General features: G+C 38.3%; 1 protein-coding gene across 1 annotated transcript; it reads right to left on the bottom strand.

Moving 5' to 3' along the window:
- Window positions 1-2,983: 2,983 nt before the first annotated feature.
- Window positions 2,984-22,489, bottom strand: LOC100891832. Its single transcript, XM_030982883.1, has 10 exons — window positions 21,948-22,489; window positions 18,837-19,062; window positions 10,529-10,714; window positions 9,510-9,621; window positions 8,686-8,865; window positions 6,754-6,910; window positions 6,068-6,234; window positions 5,381-5,517; window positions 4,435-4,601; window positions 2,984-3,974 (listed from the first exon to the last, which is right to left on the bottom strand). Exons 1-10 carry the CDS (start codon window positions 22,257-22,259, stop codon window positions 3,372-3,374), a joined length of 2,247 nt encoding a protein of 748 aa, XP_030838743.1. The 5' UTR covers window positions 22,260-22,489; the 3' UTR covers window positions 2,984-3,371.
- Between the last annotated feature and the right edge of the window lie 422 nt (window positions 22,490-22,911).

The raw sequence follows: 22,911 nt of genomic DNA, 5'->3' as shown, positions 1-22,911 counted from the left end.
AGTTAGACAAGTTCTGGTTGCCCATACAACATGCTCATCCATTGGAATAGTTTTTTCCATCCCTATGGCACAGCAGAGCACACTGGCACAATACACGAATACACTGTCGCTCATATAGGGGGAATATTTTTGTTTTACCCCAATTTATGGAATTATTTTTAAAATAATTTAAAGATAATAGATCTGGATAAAAGTATACATTATCAGATTTTATTGAATAATACAAAAGCTTACACTATTGCAGAAGAAGATTATTCGTATAATATCCGGAATGCACTATCGTTCCCATACTGGTCCCATCTTTAAACAAATTATTTTCTTGAGATTCAGTGATATCAACTTGCACCAACAGGGTATTTTCATGTATAAAAGCATGAATAAAAGCATGAATAACATCTTCCCATCACAATTTAGTGATTTTATCAATTTTCAATGCAACTCTGAAACCCATACGTATAATACGAGAAGCGCTGCCAACATTCATCTCCCTAAACATAGAACCCGAAGATTTCAATTTGACATTCTGGGCCAAAAAATGTTGGAACACCTTACCATCTATTCTACAAAAATCGCTCTCCTTGCAGACTTTTTCCCGTAAGGCAAAAATGTATTTAATTGCTCGATATTGATACCCTCTCTTGTATTTATGTGTGAAATGACCTCTTGTGGAATTCAATTCAATGACATGTTTGTATTTTGATCACTTACGTACATGCCTCAGCTGTTGCTAGTACCATATATGTATATTCCCAGGACAATGCTGTCGGATAAAGCTGTTGTTTGTTTGATGATTTTGCTTGTTTGTAATGATATGTACCCGCTGTCTATTTTAAAATTGTAGTACTTCGTTTTTTTATTATGTAATCACAGACACATGCACAGCCCAATTGAGGTAACATTCTCTTTATAAGTGAACATGCCTTCCTATACTTAATTCTCTCCTCATTTTTTTCCTTCTCTCTGTTCCATTTACTATTTTTGTTCTTTCCTATCAACTTTCTGTTATATAAAATGTAATTTTCATAATAATGTCTATAAAGTTCTTTCGGTAACTGTGTTAATTTATTATGGGCGTTCCCAACTCAAGCTATGCTTTCCGGGTTTTCGCCTCCTTCCGTATCTGAATTATTTACTGTATACTCTATGTTGAAATAATTGTTACATATATCATGTATATATATACATTGTGTTTCATATTGTACTGTTGAGAAGGAAATAGATGTTAATAAATACAAATACAAATAAAGTGTTTTGTCAGACATAGGCGCGGTTGCTTCACTATGATTATTATAATTTAAATAATAATATAATTATGTTTGAATGTAAATAGCATTTTGGGACAAGATTTTGTCATTTTCTTTCATGTGGTGACGGGGGGAATACAAAATTTGGATGCCATATGGTCAACAGAAATTTGATATTTTTAGAAGCATGTAGGTTTTAAACATACAGGTTTACTAAATTGTCCTGCCTTTGTAAAAATTTCCATGAACTCTGTTTTTTATATTCGTTATCATGATGAATAAAAATATGATTTAATTGAATAGTTATTAGGAGGGGAAAACTTTCTTTCTTTTTTGGGAAATCCAGCCTACTTTTTCAGGCTATACAGTGCGTCCAGAAAAAACGAAACCGAGAATTATCGATGTTTTATCATAACTTTATCACATTTATAATTTATAAATGACACATATTTGGAAAGCTTAGATCCCCCTCTTTCATTTGATGCAACTCATTATGATGCATATTTCACGCATCAGTGAAAATCAATTTGAAGAGAGGAAACTTAAAAATCGTTTGGCGGGCGGTATCTTAATTTCAAAGAGAAAATCACATTTCTAGAAAGTTGGGTTTATGCCCTTTCATATGACACCTCAATCAGGGAAAATGAGCAAGGAATGACAAAGTTCTGTTTGTTTAAAGTAGTGCTTGCATTTCCATAATTTGATTAAACGAATTCGTTTTCACTTGCTGCCTGCCGTAGCAAAAAGCAGAATTGACAAAAGACTTAACTCCGTTTCCTTGACAATCAGCCATGCATGAAGACTTTCGTCTACGGCTGATTGTCAACGAAACGGAGTTAAGTCTTTTGTTAATTTCGTTTGTTGTTATTGCAGGCAGCTCATTTTTCCTTTTTTCCTGAGGTGTCATATGAAAGGGCAGAGACTCATTTTTTTAGAAATTTGACTTTCTGTTAGAACTTCAGATATCCTCCGCCAAATGAGTTTTTTCCCTCTCTTCAAAATGATTTTATTCACTCTCGCGTGAAATATGCATTATTATGAGTTGCATCAAATGAAAGAAGAGGATCTAAGCTTTCCAAACATGTGTCATTTTATCAATTATAATTGTGATTAAGTTATGATAAAACATCGATAATTTTCGGTTTCGTTTTATCTGGGACGGACTGTATATTGAAAGGGTGATTCTTTTAAACCTCTTTTACCGTGAGAAATGATTTCGTTCATAAATATTTTATTTCATCTCAAATGTGAGAGTAGACATTGTGATTCACAAGATCTTCTGGATCCGCAAATTAAAAGAAAGAAGAAAAAAATATAAATTTCTGCAAATTTTACACTGCGTTTGAAAAGATTGTTCTTAAAGTTGTCTTAAGTTTGGATATGAGGAATTAGATTATGATAATATCATTCTGTCAAGTATTTTATAAAAGTTTGCCAATGTGCGTTTTTGCGTGACTGCTAAAGCATGTGTATGCTACTATGCTTATCAAATAGGGGACCTACGCCCTTAAGTCATAAATGACAGTAATGAGGATTAATGTCCCACAAAAGAGCACTAATATAGCACATCGACACGGTTTTGATCATGGGGCCTCACAGTTACGAGGCTATTGATTTGTCACTGAACCATGATTGTACGCAGCGGGGGCTAGGGTAGGGGACAGTTTCCATAAATAAATTAAAAAACAGAAAATGCAATAAATTTTCAATAATTTATTGCATTTTAACCCGGTCCCCAACATAAAAAAATCCTCTAGACGGCCATGCATTATAATGGCATGAGCACACAGAGGATTTTTTAATGTCATAAGATAGAGTAATGTAAAGTGTGTTGCACTTTACGTCATCATACAAAAAAACCTACTGTGGTTTTGCAACGTCAAATCTGAACCAGCATTAATACATCTACATTCATTATATGTTCATGTCCATCTATATGTACATAAAAGAAAATGCCTATACAGAGATATTGCCCCATGTGTCTTCTCTTCTATGATACTATTATTTCAGCTAAATTGGCAAGACTATCTTAATGACCAAAAATTGATTTCTATGAACTTTTCCATAAAACACAACATTACGGATACTACGGATCAGGTTCCACTCCTCCTTTCCGCCAGTTTTAAATTAATTTACCCCCTCTTTTCTACCAGTTTCAATCACATTCGCCCCTGCCTTTCTACCACTTTCAATCAGCTCCACCCCCATCTTACTACCAGATCCGATCGGCTTCATATTCTCACTACTAACGATGGCATCCCTACTATTGTTCCCAATCATCTTCACAACCTCCTTGCTGCCAGCCTGAGTGCCAGTCACCCAATTCATTCTACCGGTTCCAATCACCTTCACCCCTTCTCCACTAATGGTGCCATTCAGTTTAACATCCTTCCTGGAGTCCCAGCTACCATTAACCATCATGGAGTCCTGTACCAGAAGACAAGCCTTGACAAATCTACCGATACAAAGCCCTCCTTGCTGATAAGCTTTTTGCTGAAAGCTATTCTCGGCACCCCTGATATCCCCGTAGATCTCATACCTATTCAAAAACAGAATCCGGAGCTCCTTAATAAAGTCGAAGACAAAACTAAGACAATTACCCCGAATGCACTTAAGGAGATCAGTGATATAGCCCAGGAGTTTCTGAGCGATCCACAATAGATCACATTTTGTCAGAGTCTTGGCAACATCTTCAAGGGCTATGCCGAGGAGTTGTAGACCTTGGAACACCTAGGGAAAAAAGACATAAACATAAACAAAGGCATAAAAATGTAAACACACTAACAACAACAACAACAATTATAATGATAATAACAACAACAACAATAAAGTGAATGAATTCTCTCGTCAACCACTATGCTGGGTGTATGGGAATTCAGCCGTCATTCAAACATTTCTTGCTACTTCAAGCAATGTTGCAAATCTTGATAACAACATTGCCTTACAGAAATAACCGTAGAATCAAAACGCCTTACCCAAAACGTATGATCTCGGTGTCATGTCATTTAGGAATACATTGTCCACTCAATAAATTAAAATCCAATGACATTGTGTCAATCATTTTATTGCAATTGCAGATTTCATGTGTTGGGCCCGATCTTTTCTAGTGCACGTACCATGTACGATAATTCTCTGTAATTCTAATGAAGGTGACGTTCCAAACACCGAGGGAACAGTCGTTAGTAATTACCTTTCCCATCTTGAACGCATGGAAGCACTCTTCAAACGTCTGGACAGTCTCTAGAGTCTCATTTATACATGCATCAATGTTATCCGTAGGAACATCCAGACCGGTGTATATACCTCGGTAAAGTTGCATCTTTTTCGACTCGTGGGATTCGTTGTAGAAGGTTACATCTGATCCAGACAAGTATAGTTTGGGTAGCAATGTGGAAATTGGCATGAAATATGTTATTAAGTTATTAGCGAAATGAACGGGGTAGTCCCTGTGTTAACTCTATGGGAAAAAGAAAATTCAGTAGTCATCGGGTTAATATGTCCTTCTAGCTTGTAGACAAAGATAAAAGTACATAATGCAAGATCATTTGGCATTCCTGATGATTTACGGTGAATTTCAGTGTAAACAACTATGTAAGGAGCAAATGCTAGATCAAGAATACACATAACCCTTTAATTTTAGTCCACTGCCTGGGACTATTCCCGTGTCAAGCGCCCGATCAGCTGAGACCAGGTGGGCGTTTCCCAGAACTTGTCATAAGTGACAAGTGACAGTCTTTGTTATAAGCTACTGAAATCCTTGCTTCTGATTGGTTATCAGCAGATTTGTCACAGATTTAGGTCATTTGTCATTGAAAAAAGGCTTTGTGAAACGGGTCCCTGCTGTACCACATAGCCTGTATCAAAATTAGCGAGTTGATGATGTCATTGCCTCAATTTTCTCTATCTGTTTTGAACATATTATATTTTACAAAAATTGCACTTTTCTTCTTTAGGTATGTAAAACATTGCTAGAAATCCTCATGTAATATATGCATAATCGTCATTTATTGAAATTACATTATGTTAATATAAGGAACTTCTTTTTAACAGGTGTGTCCAAGAAAAAGAAAAAAACTTCCAATGTCATTAATACAAAATATGGGGAATAGCATCATACAAACGAGCCTTTAACGTACCCATTTCCATAATGCTGATGAATTGACTGTTAACCAGGTAGCGAACCTGATAAGCCCCGTTCGGAAGGTAGGAGGCCATGGACACCTTCCCTATGTTGACTGGGTTCTTTCCAGGATTCAGGCCACCCTGGACATACCTGGAGAATAATGAAAAAGAAACCTGTTTTATAAAGACCACTCATGAGAGATGGAAAACTCAAGAACGGTGAAACATTATGTAGACCACTCATCAAGAAAAGTGAAAAACTCCAGAAATTTGCAAATTTATCCCAAAATGGACGATTTTTAAAGTTACCTTCTATATTAAGGGACATAACACACAAAATTTGGCTTGAGCAGAGCTTAACTCTGTCAGTTTCTTCTGTCAACCTAGTCTCTCACAGTCTTGGAGGCGTCATAGCTCAGTTCGTAGAGCAGTGGTATTGCAATCCGGCGACCCGGGTTCGAAAACCAGTCGATGCGCTAGTGCCCTTTGGTAAAGCATCAATCCTCATTACCAGGTCCCTCGGAGATGACATGAAGCCGTCGGTCCTCTGGTTGCTTACTAACAAGCATTTATGCTTTCTTAGCAGTCGGATAAAGAATATTAAACCACATAAATATCCATAAGACATTGTTATACACAGCGACGAACAAGATTGATGTATACCAGCAAACTAATCGTCTAGTTAGAGCTTTCAGGCCTACCTGTAGTCTAGGTACTGATCGTTGTTTAATCCCTTGGGGTAGACACCAATCCAGTCCATTTTTGAAGCCTGGTTACTAGAGATGGACCAGGACACGACCATGTTCTTGGACCAGGCTACCTTCTTTGGACTGATGTCCATGGAATGTGAAGCCTCAACCGGAACAACCTGTAAGGAATGGTCAGAATGAGTTAAAAGAGGAGAGAAACACTCCAAAGGTTCGAATGTATTGGCTTAATTTATCTCCTCAAATGGATACCGATTCGTATTGTATTTTTCATTCACTCTTAGATTTGTTTATGGAGTTTGTCATATCAGGAGACAAGATGGGCCTCAGAGACACACTGTTGATTGCGATTGCAATATATGGCCCTCTGTTTGGTAGACCAACAGCTATGTCAAACAGCTCTCACCTTACATACAGCACGCAGGAATCCCTCCAAGCTTAGGTTGCAAAAGGACTTTAGGGTTCTAGTTAGGGTTAAGTGTTGGGTCCAGGGTTGAAATTAGGAAGTTGCTTAACATAACAAATTGACGCGGAGCAACAAGAGCAAGTATCATACAACTGGTCCCATCTCTCACATGATCAAGTTACATCTCGTATCAAGAACAGACTCTAATGAAATGTAACCAATGTTAGTCAATGTCCAATGATCACTATACAATCTTGCATGATAAAATAATCACCTGATGTTTGTAATTGAGACCATATGCTATCCACCAGCCAGCTTCGTTGAGACGGATGAAAGGGTTATTGATGAACGCTGCCCCCGTCAGGTTTTGGGGAATCTTTCTCCAGACATTCCAAGATGTATCTCTCGCGGGCTGCCAAGTTTGCCATAATCTACAAAATGAAGACAAACAATCATGGTTTCTCGTGGGGAACTTCACATTATAGCAGATGTGTATTGGGCTACCTTCAAATCGTCTGGTCATCGCGTCTAGTCGGTTGGTCGCGTTACACGACCTTTCGTGAAACGAAAACGGATGATTATATGAAGATGCACGTTAAGGAAGAGACCTTGCGTACATTTGCCTTAAAGTTGTTGAAATGTCGAGTACATTCGACCAAACAAATGTTAGTCTCTTAGGTGCTGTCGGTATTGTGGCCTGATAATAGTCTAATCTATCCATGTCTTGAGGGCTAATTACATTTGACTAAATAAATTGGTCTCATGTGCCGTTTTCCGGCCTACAACTGAATAAATAAAAGTTAAAATTTTTATTTTTTCAAGACAAATATCATAGTCATTACATATTTCATCGCGTGGTTCATTTCATTTCATTTCATTTATTTAACCAGTATAAAAACAATTTACAATGAAAATACAATATACAATATACAATATAATGGTAAGGACCCCTAAGAAGCAGAAATCTGCTTGTAATCGGGGCCCTGCAAACAAACAATAAGAAGATAATGCACATAAATTAACAATACAAAGTAAAGGACTTAAATAATACAAGTACGCACCCGTACATCAACACACACGCACGTTCATAAAGAAGGTTACAGAGAAAGAATAGAAGGAAGCGAAAATAGGGCAGAAAGAGATAAAAGTAGAAAAAAGATGGGAAAGAGAAGTACTTACTCAACCATGGATTGAAAAATATTTGTTTATACATTGATTTAAATCTGGTAATTGTAGAACTTGATCTTAGGTCATAATTCAAGGAATTCCACTCCCGTACCCCAACAAATGATATAGAATTATACAGTGAAGTTGAACGACAGAGTGGGTGATGTAAATTTAGACGTTGACGAGTGGGGTAATTGTGAATAGAAGAATTTGTGTGGAACATATTATTAAAAACAGATGGTAACAGGTTGTTATGAAATTTAAACATAAATATACATGTATTAAGTTTGATCAAATCATATACAGGAATAATTTTCAGTTTAATAAATAATGGTAAACTTGGAGATATATAATGACTATTTGTTATTAACCGAAATGCACGTTTCTGTAACATATAAATCTTAAACAGTTTTGTTTTGTAAGTATTACCCCAAATGATATTGCAATAATTTAAGTGGGGAAGAATTGTTGCATTGTAAATATTCATTAATATGTTCCTTGGGAGAAAATTCTTTAGTCTAGATAAGACACCAATACTTCTAGAAATTTTAGAACAAACATAATCAATATGACATTTCCAATCTAGAGTTTCTTCAATATTAGTACCTAAAAAAATAACACTTAGTTCTCGTTCAATAGTTACATTCGCTATTTAAACAGGATTGGTGACATTTGGAACATTCTTTTTCTTTGTGTGAAAAATTACATATTTTGTTTTTTCATAATTCAAAAATAATTTATTACATTTAAACCAATCATTCAATTTTATTAACTCTTCATTTAAAATAGAAACTAAGCGTGCTACATTAGAATGAGAATAATATACAACCGTATCATCAGCAAATAATGAAAACATAAGTAATTTGGATGAACTGATTATATCATTAATATATATGATAAATAAAAGTGGTCCGAGAACCGATCCTTGTGGAACTCCGGTATTTACATCCATATAATCAGATTCGACACCATCGACCACCACATATTGTTTTCTATTATACAAATAATCAGAAAATCACAGGTCTCTGGATATACTCACTGCCCACTCGTTTCTTGGACTGCAAAGATCTCAACCCCAAAGTGTACATTCCTGCTCATGACCAAGTTGTTTTGCATCCCTCCATTGTCAAATGGAATCTTCCCACCAGTCTGATGCCAGTTTCCCCACGTGCAGTAACTCCAAGGATTGTCCACTATGTCACAGGTAGCCTGGGCGCACCTGGAACAACCACATCACAGCGTGTAATTACAAAATATATAATGTATGATATGGAACTCAAACTTTAAAAAAGTTCAAATAAAAGAAATGAAATGAAAGGAGGTTTAAGTCTTCTTGGACGTAATTTGTTATTTCCAGTCGTGTATCAATCAGATATGATTATTAACGTCTGGGACCGACATTTCACGTCACCATCCAAAAGACGCGACTCAGTTTCGAACCGGGGTCGCCTGAGCCAGGCGAAGACAGAGAGCTGATCAAGTGAACGTGGCGCTAGATCAACCCACATCTCCTTGTTTTCAAGAAATTTAAATTTCTTTGTGGAATTAGCTGATTTGATGAAAGATGGGATATTGTTTCATTCTTTAGATGCAGTTCCAGTAAATATGCGATACCCAGCTTTGCAAAAAGTTTTCATGAAATGGTACATGGAAGCAGAAAAGGTCCTTATAACAGTGAAGATTGGAACGAGATGAATGTGAACATGTGCATCCATCTTTAATAATATAGTCCTGAATTTGATCATTTACAATAATAGTTTTGCCACAGAGGAACAATCTACAAGCGCCTCACTGAGCAATCTTACCAAAATAGAGAGAAAAGGTAGTAAGATGTAAGAGGACAATGCTAGCAGAAAGGCTCACCTGTGTACGTAGTTATCCACTCCGATTCCCCCAATCATGATCTTGCCGTTAAAAATGTTGTAGCCCATTACTTGAGCGACAGGTCTGGAGACAACAGAGAAGGTAGGTGAAGCTGAAAAGAAAATAAGGGTTAGGTTCTTGTTTCAAGCGATACTGAACAGCTGAACTTTCAGCCCTAGCGTACTGTCTATTTCACAACGCCATCTCATGGTCAACCGACGCGAGAAACAACAGTGCAGCCATGCAGGAAATAAGTGAGTGCCGGGACCATACTGCTACAGCTGACCTGAGATGGCACTAGAGGGAATTTTGCGTTGGTGCTTCTAGTACAGTATGGCTTTGAATAGACCGATCTACTAATGTATTTCAAGCAATGTGCTTCTAACTTGTGTACATTTAATTCACCTGCTATGCATCACAGTATCTCTAAGGGTTTAAATCCACTTTGCAAACATTAGTTGTTATTATAAGATGATGAAGCGGATCCTAATCAAATGATTGGTTAAGAGCCTAAACGTGACCAGGCATTTATTTTGCCTAACACGTAATTTTACTAATGACCGGTCATTAGTAAATATTTATGAACGGTCATTTGTAAAATCATGTTATAAAACATCATTTCATAAAACAAATAAAACATTATCTTATAAAACCAATAATAAACATCGTTGTGTTCGGGCATTAATAAAATTACCCACAGTCGGTATCTTCGAAGCAGTCCAATTAAACACCCTCGGCTAGCGCCTCGGGCGTGTTAGACTGTTCAAAGGGTACCTTGTGTGGGTAATACTTACTTTAAAATGCCCTCATTGATGTGTATTATTTGTATACTAAGTCAGTCAACAAACATCCTTCTCCCTGATGTTTTGACCATTTGACGCCATGAATGCACCCGCCTTAACGACCAGAAACCACCCTTTTTACACGTTTCTGGAGGCCCGCGTGTGTATAGCAATGTATTTGACTGCGCCCCCCCCCCCCCCCCGGGGGGGGATGATTCACAATAAACAAAATCTTACAAGCCATTGCTTTCCAGGCTTTAAAGCTGTTGCCACTGGCGTGCTGCCATGTCCGGTACATCTTCCCTTTAGGAGATATCACGAATCCTTCATACTTGGCCGTGAAAGGATTCTTGATCAGCGTAGCATCTGTTCCAATGAGCGCAGTACCAGCAACAAGACCCCAAGTACAGCTGGTTGAAGTGCCTATTCAAATTGAAATTTCAAATACATTTATTTCACATTAGTTAAAAACTACAATATATGCAGAAATAATCAAAAAGATCAGAAACTTGAACTGCAATCCTATTAGAACGTTATTCATGCATTGGCGCCGGTGTTTTTACGTGACAGACGAAAGAGCCTCTCTTGGACTATCCAGAGGAATTTGTTAGAAGTCTGTAGCATGTAGGAGAGTGAAGATAGGTGGGCGGGAAGAAAGGCTTTAATAACTGCCTCAAAGGACAAAATGGCGCCTGGACGGTCACGCATGAGCAATTTCGGAAAACGAAGATGTCTGTGACCTTGATGGGATACTAGAAATTATGCCTACGAATTGTGTAAGGTATCTGGATAACGGAATCGACCTATCACTATGAACATGACGGACAAAGAAAGAGGACAAAATATACAGTTCTTCAGGTAGACAAAGAAACATCCCTTCACTGCTATTATATATAAATGTGTAGACCAGGTGTCACATGCATATTCACCTGTTTTACTAATTTTTACATAATAGCAGTGAAGGGATGCTCCTTTGTCTACCTGAGGAACTGTATATTTTGTCCTCTTTCTTTGTCCGTCATGTTCATAGTGTATATAGGGCTCACAAGCACTGCGTGCATAACATATCAGATTTGATGAAAGAAGAAGATGTCTTGAAGCGTGCCGTGGCCCACATGGCCGTCCATACTGATATAACCATGCAGGGTATAAAATGGTGTCAAATATGCCCGCCTTGACAGATTTTCAAAATCCGGCTTCGAGATACCCTGCGTTTGGCCACCCAGAATATGCTTGCATAAATTCAAGAAATTATAAGAACGAAAAGGGGGCGAATGGCGTTATGAAAAAATGACCTCATAGCAAATACATATTATAATTTTGTGTTATATAATTGACGGCATTTTGAGGTAATCAAAAAATACAATAACAAAAATATTTTGTTAATTGAAATGGCTCAAAATAGAATCAAAATCAAACCGATATCTGAAGTAATTATATGCTTACTATTAGCTTCATGTTGTTGAAAGTCAATAGGCCTATTTGTCTTGATTCCTTTTCATTATAACAGCCCAGGGCTCACGTCCACCACCTACTACTTGTCAGGCAACCAGACAGATCATTATAGTTATCATTATACGCTGTGCAATTTGCGATCGCTTGGGGATGAGTTTTTATTACTTGTTTGTATGCCCTACCTTTCGTTCAGACAGAAAATTGTTTATCGATAAATATTTTATTGAAAGACCAAATACACTGAAAATGGATCAGCTGATGTACAAACACGTTTAAACTTAGTAAAATTCTGTCGAAAAATAATGCTTCGTTTTCATTTATTTAAGTATGTGCCCAAAACATGTTATGAGTTCAAAATTAACTTGATGTTTCTCTTTCTTGTCTTATATTAATTTATTAAATTGATATCAAGAATATTTTCAGTAATTCATTAATTCAGATATCAGTTTACTGGTGCCAGTAAATTTCTTTTTCAATTGCTTCCATTAATTTCGTCATTAATTATCGTTTTTGATTATTATTATTATTATCATCATCATCAATATTGTTATTGTCATTATCATCATAATTTTTCTCACTATTGTCGATAGTGTTATTTTGTATGGATTAACATTAATTCTATTTGTATTGTATAATTCACAGAGTTAAATTGACAAATTCAAACTGATTGTAAACTTCTCCAATACCCCAATGAGGGTGACATGAGAATAAATTGTCATTGTCATTGTCATTGCTCATTACTTTTGACTGAACATGATGTGATGTCACAATGCTTATCTACCTGAAAATCTCATAGAGCATGGGCAGTTCTGATATATTTGTTTTGTATTTTTCAAACCAACTGTAAAATCTCTATCTTTATGTAGTTAACAAAGATACATCTTGAACTAGGGTATTTAGGAAGTGAGTTTATTTATTCAACATCTTGACGTTCCGTTTCGAGCACTTACATTCCGTGCATGTCTGTGTGTACTCCCTGCCGTAGCTGGCAGTATATACCTGCGGGATATTACATCCCTCCTTTTCTTTAGATTTGTTTCATAATCATAAAACAATAAACTTGTTACACATACATGTATTTTCTCTTGACACTTTCAAGAGTAACAAAATGAAAATATCAATATAAAGGTTTAGTGTGTTTGTATCTTTCTTTCAAATACAAAATTTCACTATAATTGTTTTTCTTCAAAGAAGTACATGCATGATCAGTGTACAGAACTATGTATATCAGGTTGAAAAATGTTTTTTCCAGGTACATGTATTTGGTACATATATCTTCACAAATTGAGTATTACCATGGTTACAAACAGATCAATTAATAAGAGATCATACCGTTTCAAAATGACTGACTGTATTTCAAACATAGAAAGCATATTTCTTCCTCCTTTTCTTTAGCTTAAATGAACATAATGTATCAAATACACAAACACTGTTTTGGTACATGTATTGTATGGAACACTAAACTCTCAAAATGACAGGAATTCTTTCCCTCAAAATGAATGAACATGAATAAACACATCTTCTTGCATGTGTGATTAATAACAACAGAATAATGAAACATAAATGCAATATCCCTTAGGATATGAACAAAAGCATCTTAGCATTTCACAAAACAACTTTAAACATTGGTTACAAAAGTTCTTCTTCAATGGTTTTAGTATTCAGTTTAGGTTTTGTAGTCCTTTAGATAGGCTGGTGGCCTTCTGGTGCGGTTTGGGACCACAGTTTCTGAGTTTTTGTCACTTTGTTCTGACTTGTCCGTCTGTTGAGTAAGCTGTGACTGTGAAGGCGATCGCTTAAAGAAGGATACATTGCGTGTGACGCACCATGATGTTGATTGACATTTAGCAGTGATCATGTTACCCTTCCTCTTGATAATCACTAGAGGGGTAGGATTATACGGGGGTGTGAATTTATCACCTCGTGCATCATTACGCACTATCACTTTGTCACCTACTTTGAAGTCGCATTTCACTGTGTGCAGTCGCTTGTCAGCGTAGGATTTTTGCTTTGCTTTCGCTACATGATCATTCGCTATCGCTTTCGAGTGACTGGCAGCAATTTCATCGTTGACCATTGATGATGTGTTGTCATGTGCAACATCTACTTCTGGGAGGCGCGTAACCGGTTCTCGATTAAACATCAATCGAAATGGGCTTACTCGCGTTGAAGAGTGTGGTGTGGCACGATATTGTCGTAGGTATATGTACAGCTGTTGTTTCCAATTCTTTCCTTCGAGGTGTGCAGCGCGCACGGCTGTGATGAGTGGTTTGTTAAATGCTTCTGCTTGAGCATTAGCTCTAGGCCAGTGAGGAGTGATTCGACGATGCTGAAATCCGCAGTGAGACGCGTAATCGGCGAATGAACTCGAATTGAATGGGCTTCCATTATCGCTCTTTAGGACTTTCGGAAATCCAAATACAGACAACACTTTATCAAGAACGGGTATCACAGCTCTAGCGGACACTGAACCTACAACCTCTACAACTGGGTATCTCGAAAACTCATCAATGAGTACCATCAAATACTCTCCTGTTGGTAACGGACCACAGAAATCGATGCTTAAATTCTGCCAAGGACCGGGTGGCATTTGTGACATCTTGAGGGGCTCCAGAGGCGTACGGATATCGCGTACGGTTTGGCATACAGGGCAATCTTTCACAAGTGATTCCACTTTACTATCAAGCGATTCAAACCAAACCTTTGAGCGGAGCAATGCTTTCGTACGCACAATACCTGGGTGACTCTCGTGTGCGATATCGATGATACGCTTATGAAGGGCTTCTGGTATCACAATACGCTTATCCCTCAGCACAATATCATCTTCAGTGACTGCAATTTCATTGCGAACATTCCACATAGCGCGATGAGAGCCTTTGAGATTCTCCCATTTTCCACTGCGATAGGCTTCGATCGTAGCTTGTAATGCAGAATCGCGGGCTGTTTCTGATCGTATGTCGTCGAGACTGGCGGTTTTTGGAGCTGCATGATGAGCCACAAAGTTGATGTAGGCTTCGACATCTGGCATTGGTGTACTAGCGCTATCACTACAGGGATGCCGTGAAATGTAGTCAGCTGGGTTTGTCTTTCCAGGGGCGTGGATTACATCCATGTCGTAGTGCTGGAGTTTCAACATCCAGTTTGCAATGCGTGCTGATGGTACAATCTTTGGCTTTCCAAAGATAGGGATCAGAGGCTTGTGGTCGGTGACCACCGTGAAGTTCCGACCAAAAAGATATGTGTGAAGACGATGAACACCCCAAGCAATACCAAGAGCTTCTCTCTCTATCTGGCTGTATCTTTGTTCTGTTGGTGTAAGGGAACGACTAGCATATATGATTGTACTTCCCTCTTGGGTCAACATGGCTCCCAGTCCCACTGGGCTGGCGTCCACATACAGAATTGTACGCTTGGCTGTGTCAAAGTATGATGATACTGCACTTTTTGATATGGAATCCTTCAACGCTTTCAACGCTGCTTCATGCTCTTGATTCCATTCAAATTTCACTCCTTTTGTCATGAGGCTACGGAGAGGTGCAGTGATTGTCGCGAGATTGGGAATAAAACGCGAGCTATAACTGGCCATGCCAAGAAGACTTCTCACTTCCTGGGCATTTTGCGGACGTGCAGCCTGGTGGATAGCGTCAACCTTATCAGGATCAGGCGACGCTCCTTCTGCTGAGAATACAAGGCCAAAGAAAGAAATCGTTGTCTTGTTGAATTGGCATTTCCGCGTGTTCAGGGTCAGTCCTTGCTCTTGCAGACGTTGAAAGAGTGTATTCAGCCTCTCATTGTGTGACGCTTCATCAGGTGCATGTACAAGAATATCATCAGACACATTGAGGACTCCTGGTATGCCTTCTAATGTCTGACGAATGGCGTTCTGAAAAACTTCACTCGCAGAGGATATGCCAAAATTCAGCCTCTTGTAGCGCTTCAGTCCAACATGCGTTGCAAACGTGGTTATGTATCTGCTCTCAGGTTCAAGCTCGAGCTGATGGTATCCAGATTTCAGATCCAACTTAGAAAATACCTTGGACCCGTTCAACTCAGTGATGATTTCATCCATTGTAGGTGTAGGATGACGCTCTCTGATGACAGCCTTATTAGCCGCCCTCATGTCCACACAAATCCGAACATTCTGTGGATCATTTGGCTTGGGAACGGAGTCGGCCCAGTAGCATCCTCGATTATGTCGGCGTCCTGTAGCTCAGCAAGCTGTTTCTCAATCTGTTTTCGCAGATGAAATGGTGTACTGCGAAACCGTTGTGCGACTGGAGGAACTGAGGTGTCAATATGGAGTTTCACCTTCTTGTCTTTCAGCTTCCCAACCCCCGACCATAGGTTTGGGTATGCAGATGTATAGTCATTTTCTGCATTGACAGCATTGGCGGTGTCGTTGATGATGATCAAATTGAGATCTTCAGCAGTGCTACGCCCAAGAAGACATCCATATGAGCCCTTCACCACATATATTTCTGCAGCAGTGGTTTTTCTCTGTGACTCGAGGCTACCGGTAAACACACCTAGGACACTCAAGGGTGTTTTCGAACCATACGGGAAGAGGCGGATAGAAGATTTCTTAAGGCTCACGTTCAGTTTCTTGTAGGTAGGCTCATCGATGATGTTTCGCGAACATCCCGAGTCGATAATCATAGAACAGCGTATGCCATCGATGGTTATACCTACATGTGTTGGCGGCTTGGTGTTTGACACTGCGAACATATACTCATGGATCGTGTCAACAGGGTTCTGCGAGGTGTCTGCACTTGGGAGTGATGTGGCATTATCATCGCTGACAGACTTGACTGGTTTGCCATTGCGGCAAACTGATGCAAAGTGGTTCATTTTATTACAGGTGTTGCAGCGTTTGCCCTTTGCAGGGCAGTCTCCAGTGTGAGGATAGCCATAGCCACAATTTCCACACTGTGAAGATTTCTGGTTGGGACGTGCACGCCCTTTCTGTTGTGAAGAAACGCGATGGAATTGTGTAACCTTGTCTGCTTCGACTCCATCCGCCCGCTCATGTGATAACTCAAGTGATCGAGCTAGCTCTATAAGTGTGTCGAGAGATGTCTGTTTCTCAAGGGCGCGTCTACGTAACTGTCCTGACCGACAGCCGGTGATAATCTGAGTGACTAATTCACGTTCCACCTCTGTGAACTGACACTTTTCCGCTTCCTTCCGTAATCTGGTGCAGAATTGTGCAACGTTTTCATCAGCTTCTTGGGTGAGTCTACGAAACAAAATCGTCTCGTAAATGATGTTCTTCTTCGGCACGAAGTGGGCTTTAAGAGCATCACATGCCCTTTCATAATCATTGTCAGTCCCTGTATCAGGTAGGGTGTCGAACACATTCTGGAGCTGTTCACCTCCATAGTGCAACAGAAGGGCCCGTTTTCGTTTTGGTCCGATGATATTGAACCCAACCATGGCTCCTTCAAATCTTTTTATATACTGTTCCCATCTCTGACTCAAAGATGCACTGTCCCCGTGAGGGTCAAACGGTGGTAGAATGGGCATAGACATATTGGGCTATTCACTGGATCACATGAATGTCAATACGTGGGGCACAAAAGTTACTCGGTACACACTCAGTCACCATCACACGTACGTGTACGTACCGTCTGTGGAAAAAAAGTCAAAAGTTCACTTTTTTGTCGAACAGTAGAGCACAAAGTGGATCCCGTCTCGTCGCCATTGTAAAATCTCTATCTTTATGTAGTTAACAAAGATACATCTTGAACTAGGGTATTTAGGAAGTGAGTTTATTTATTCAACATCTTGACGTTCCGTTTCGAGCACTTACATTCCGTGCATGTCTGTGTGTACTCCCTGCCGTAGCTGGCAGTATATACCTGCGGGATATTACACCAACCTTCATAAAAATATTAATGATAATAATTATGTTAACTGTCACTGAAGTAGTGTAGAGTGCAGTGGGAGCAGCACAAACGACAGTACCGCGACCGCGACCGATAGCACATTGATCTTGATCGATCTATATGACGTCATCCATGGTATAGTTTGCACTATACCATGGATGACGTCACGGTTACATCATAGCAATGTTATGTTTGGTCATGTGATGCTATGTTGACCAATCACTGAACAGGATTTCATAGGTTTTTAATAGTGAAATTATGTTTTATTACGTGACCACCAATTGACCAATCATGTATTTAGAAAAGTCATGAATATTCATAGAAGGGATATGATGATCATTATGATACTGCTGCAATTACTAGGATGAAGAAGATGAAGGGGAAGGAGAAGAATCATTTCGGTGATATTAGTGATTATATTATCTGTGATTGAGGCATACACGTACACATTACATACTCCGTAGTATTAAAGATGGAAGTAAGCGAAGGGGGAGGAAGGCAATGACAAGAGAGAGATAAAGAGAGAGAGAGAGAGAGAGAGAGAGAGAGAGAATGTGGCCCGGGTTCATATTCAGTTTTCTTTAGATTTAGACGGTAGACCCGGTACTAATGATCATTTATCAGCCTGTTATTGCCTCGTACATGACGCTAAATGAGAGTGCCCTCTGTTGTCATCAAATACTGTTCACATAGCATTGTAGAAATGATGAACAAATAAAAACAATACTATATGGTTGTTAGTCATGAGAATATTCACTTCTCTCTCTCTCTGCTAAATAATCCGAACAATTGAATCAACCGAGCGTAATCAACTGTTAAACGAATGTGTTACCGCTTGGAATCGGAATAATGGTAGGGATACCAATAAATAGCATATACGAACTTTTCAGGACTACCAACAGTCCTACACAAACACTCAGGAAAGAAAATGTACCGACAGTCCTTTTCAGGACTCCCCCAAATGCCCAATCTTTCCCCTCTCCTACATGGTGCAACTGTCAGCCTACTGTATGTGATTATTAATGTTGTTGTTATTATTACCATTATTGTCCTTACTATTATTATTATTATCATTATTACGATCATAAGTATTATCAATACCATCATCATCATCATCATCATCATCATAATCATCATCATCATCATCAACATCATCGTTATTGTTATCATTATAAGGTTACTCATTCTCTATTCAATGTACATACCTTTACACCAATACAGCCTTGAAGTAGTAGTACTGATCGAGCGAGCAAAAACCATGAGTTGCTTGTGATACCAGACTGCAGATACGGAATCTACGAGCGTGGATCGCTTGGGCAAGATGACCGGGATGGAGTTGGAACCGACTTTCTTCCACGAGGAGAAGTTCAAAAAATTAAGGGTGTCTTGAATAACCGAGTAGACCTGCCCATCGGATGCTTGCACAAAGATCTACATTAGAATAATGATAGTGCGAGGGCATTTTATTACCCGATTTATAAGGTATGGGTATAAATCTTTGTCCCATATACATCACTGAATTCGGAACTGTGACAATAAATTATTGTAAAAATATAAATATAAGTTTACTTGATGATTTATGTGATTCAAACTTTCGACGGCCTTTCAGTTCAATACAGTCGGAGATAATTAAACACAAATCTTGGATTTGGTTGGGAGCAGTGAACTTGAAAAGCTGACTTGATCAAAAGTCAATACAAATTGTTTCGCTCGATGTACATACAATATAATTCAGATATAGATCATTAAATAGGCATTATTTATTTGTGTGCAAGACATTAATATTCGTGTATTAAAGATACTATGTACCTTTTGCAGCCAACATCAAATTCTGTAGAACTTTGAAGGAATTATGAATATGTCATGTATGTCCTATCTGTGACATTTAAACGTTAGCAATGTCCTAGTATTCAAATTATGCAAGGAAACCGGTTACTTGCTAGACTTCACTGTCAGACACTATTGAGTGACTGACTGGCTTTTTGGTAATAACATACATAAAATGAGCTGTAAAGGGTACATGAGCATTTGTCTACACTCTACACCAATAACCCAGTTCTTGTAATTGCCAAAATTAAACTGATTGAATCTGTGTGCATAAAACATACGACCATTCCGTACAATGGTCTGAAAATCAGAATATTACTTACTGGCTCTATAGCTCTTAAGTCGATTCGACAACTAATAGTCGTTATTTTTCCACTTAAAGACATGTTCAAGCTCCCTCTTTTTAAGGGAAATTCTAAGTTAGTATTATCTTTCAAATGCTGTTGGAATTTAACCTTTTCAATTTTTTGGCCTGCAAATGGGACATAGTACCTTTAAACAAGAATGGACGGTATAAATTTGCCACCCTCAAGCGCTCGGGAACAATCAGGAAAACATATTATCAGGGTATATATATATATATATATATATATATATAATGTATTTTAGAACTCTTTTTTGTTGATTTTTGTTTCACATTTCAAATTAAGTTCACACCGTATCTAGAAATAAGTTCCAGAATGAACATGTAAATATTGCTACAACTAATAATGTTAGATAAGTTCTTTCCTATTATTCTGTTTATATCAATTTTGTTTAAACATTAATTTATATCTTTTATCTATTTATTGTTTTTAAATTTGGTTTAATGTTTTTATTACATGACAACCATTTTTAATCAAGTATTTGATAGCTTTATGAATTAACTACATATTTGTTTGGATTCCAAACATTGGAAATAAATGTTTTGTTACCTCTCATGAGTCATCCATGGCAAGTTATATATTTTCATGATTTAAATGCTTGGTAAATTGCCGTTTGGTTTACTTTCTACTATCCTCATGGTCTAACAATGATTGTGTCTACTTAACATTCTGGTCTAATGACAATTTAGGCCAATAGCCAGTTGGTCTTTTCTCCAGTACGTGTACTATCTGTAAGTTCAAATAACCATTTGATGATTATCATGATTTATGATGAAATGATCATTAGACCATAGTGGATAGTAAAAGATTAAGTTAGATTACGAAACACACATGGATCGTATTACTCATGGCATAATAGTTCGGTCCCGGGCCAACTGGGGCGAGTACGGAGAGAAAAACAGTAAGTTCTTTTTAAACCTGGAAAAGGCAAACAAAACTCGATCAACCATTTACAGGTTAAAAAGTTGAGATGAAATTCTAACTGACAGTTTAAAAGTAAATACGCATATTAACAAATTCTACTCAGACTTATACAAAGCAGAAGAACCAAGAGTTTTAGTAACTGTAAGTTTTTTGGAGCAAAATAACATACCAAAATTATCTCCCAACCAACAAGATTCACGTGAAAAAGAATTATCCCTTGCTGAATGTACGGCTTCTTTATTAGCCATGGCTAAAAACAAATCGGCAATGACGGAATAACCGTCGAGTTTTATTGTAAATTTTGGAACATATTGGGACCGTTGCTCGTAGACACCCTAAATTTCAGTTTTAGACGAGGAAAGCTGCCCATATCGCAGAGACAAGGCATAATAACCCTAATAGCAAAATACGGCAAGAGTAAAATGTTTATAGAAAATTATAGACCCATAACGCTCTTAAACGCCGATATTAAAGGCCCACTGCACTACTTGTAGCTACTAGCGCCCTCTATGTAACAAACAATGCCTAATCGGTGACCATTGGTCCCCCATGATCCTCTTTTTCTTATGTTAACTGAGAGCTGAGTTGATGAGATAACCACCTGTCCAGTGACTTTGCAGGGCAGTCTAATCCATCCAGTAAACTACGGCAGATAAGCTTTAAGATTGGTTCTAAAGCCTTAGCGCGGAGACTTTAAAATATTTTATCATCAATAATTCACCCAGACCAAGTCGCCTTTGTTAAAAATAGATACATCGGAGAATCTGTGAGAACAGTGATCGAGACTATGTTTTACTCTAGGTTAAAACAAATCGGGGGTATTTTATTAAGTCTCGATTTCAAAAAAGCCTTTGATTCTCTAAATCATCAATTTCTCGAGCCAGCGGAAACGGTGCAGGCTTTGAAAATTATAATAATAATGATCATAATCATCATTACACTTTCATCACGAGAATAATATTAGAAAAATAACACCATGAACAAGCTGTTGATCGAACCTCTCATGTTTTACAAATGCGTTATTAGCGCTAAAGTCTCAAGGAAATGAGAACTTGAAGACGGAGAAGCTATTTAGAAGGAGGAGAAAAAGAAAAAGACAAAAAACTTGTGACCCCCCCCCCCCCCCCCCCCACTTCTTCACCTGCTTCATGATAGAAAATTATTATTCAATAATTGAAAAAAGTAATAAAAGAGACAAACCTGGGTTTGATTTCGTTCTGTCATTTCACATACAGGGTTGGACAGCGGCGGACTGGCCAACGGAGCTCCAAGATTCTTCCACGGGCTCCACCCAGCCGAGGAGGGGTCCACATCTCCGTAGCTCACTTCCACGGAAACTGGAGAAGCTGTAGCATTTGATCTGAAAGCAAGCAGGCGTTGGCTTCCAACCCCACTGCTCCCCACTCGATTTGCGATCACACAAAATCGCGATGTGCTTGAAACTGATCCGCTGCATGATGAAAAACATCCAATAAGCACGATGCCCCAAAATAGCATCGTCTCCATGATCATGATCTGATAAGTAAGTGATGAGGAATCGATGCGAGAAAAAAATTAACGAATGCACAATATTAATGTAGATTTTCAGGCATTATTGATCAATTTACAGATAGAAAGACTTGATTTATTCCGCCTAACAAAATTAATGATTGCCGTTCTCCGGATCCATCCGTTACCATAAATGGCGGGAAAATGCTACCGGTACACAAAGCTACTATATATAGGCCTAGTACATGTACAGGTATTACTACATCTGCCCGATATATAATGGCCGACAAACCTGCATTTCACAATAGTTGTTGTTGTCGATGGGGAATACCAGTTATCCAACGAACATAATTATACGCATGCACATTTTCTGTGTCGTTAATAGTCTTTAACCGCAGACTCTATATATTCGACCCCTTTAATGAGACACGCCCAAACAGCTTGATAACAGGCTACAGGTACAGACAATAAATTTGTCTTGAAACTGATCCGCTGCATAATGTAAAACATCCAATAAGGACGACGCCAAAAAATAGCATCATCTCCATGATCTGATAAAGTGATGAGGAGATAAACAAATGCTCAGGGTTAAGGTAGAGTTTCAGTCATTATTGATCAGTTTACAGATAGAAAAGCTTAATTCAATTCGCCAAACAAAATGATTGCCGTCTTCCTT

The sequence above is a fragment of the Strongylocentrotus purpuratus genome, unplaced genomic scaffold, assembly GCF_000002235.5.
Source record: "Strongylocentrotus purpuratus isolate Spur 01 unplaced genomic scaffold, Spur_5.0 spur5_scaffold_13, whole genome shotgun sequence".
NCBI lineage: Eukaryota > Metazoa > Echinodermata > Echinoidea > Camarodonta > Strongylocentrotidae > Strongylocentrotus > Strongylocentrotus purpuratus.
Note: the sequence above shows the minus strand (reverse complement) of the source record. Positions and strands in the feature narration are given on the sequence as shown.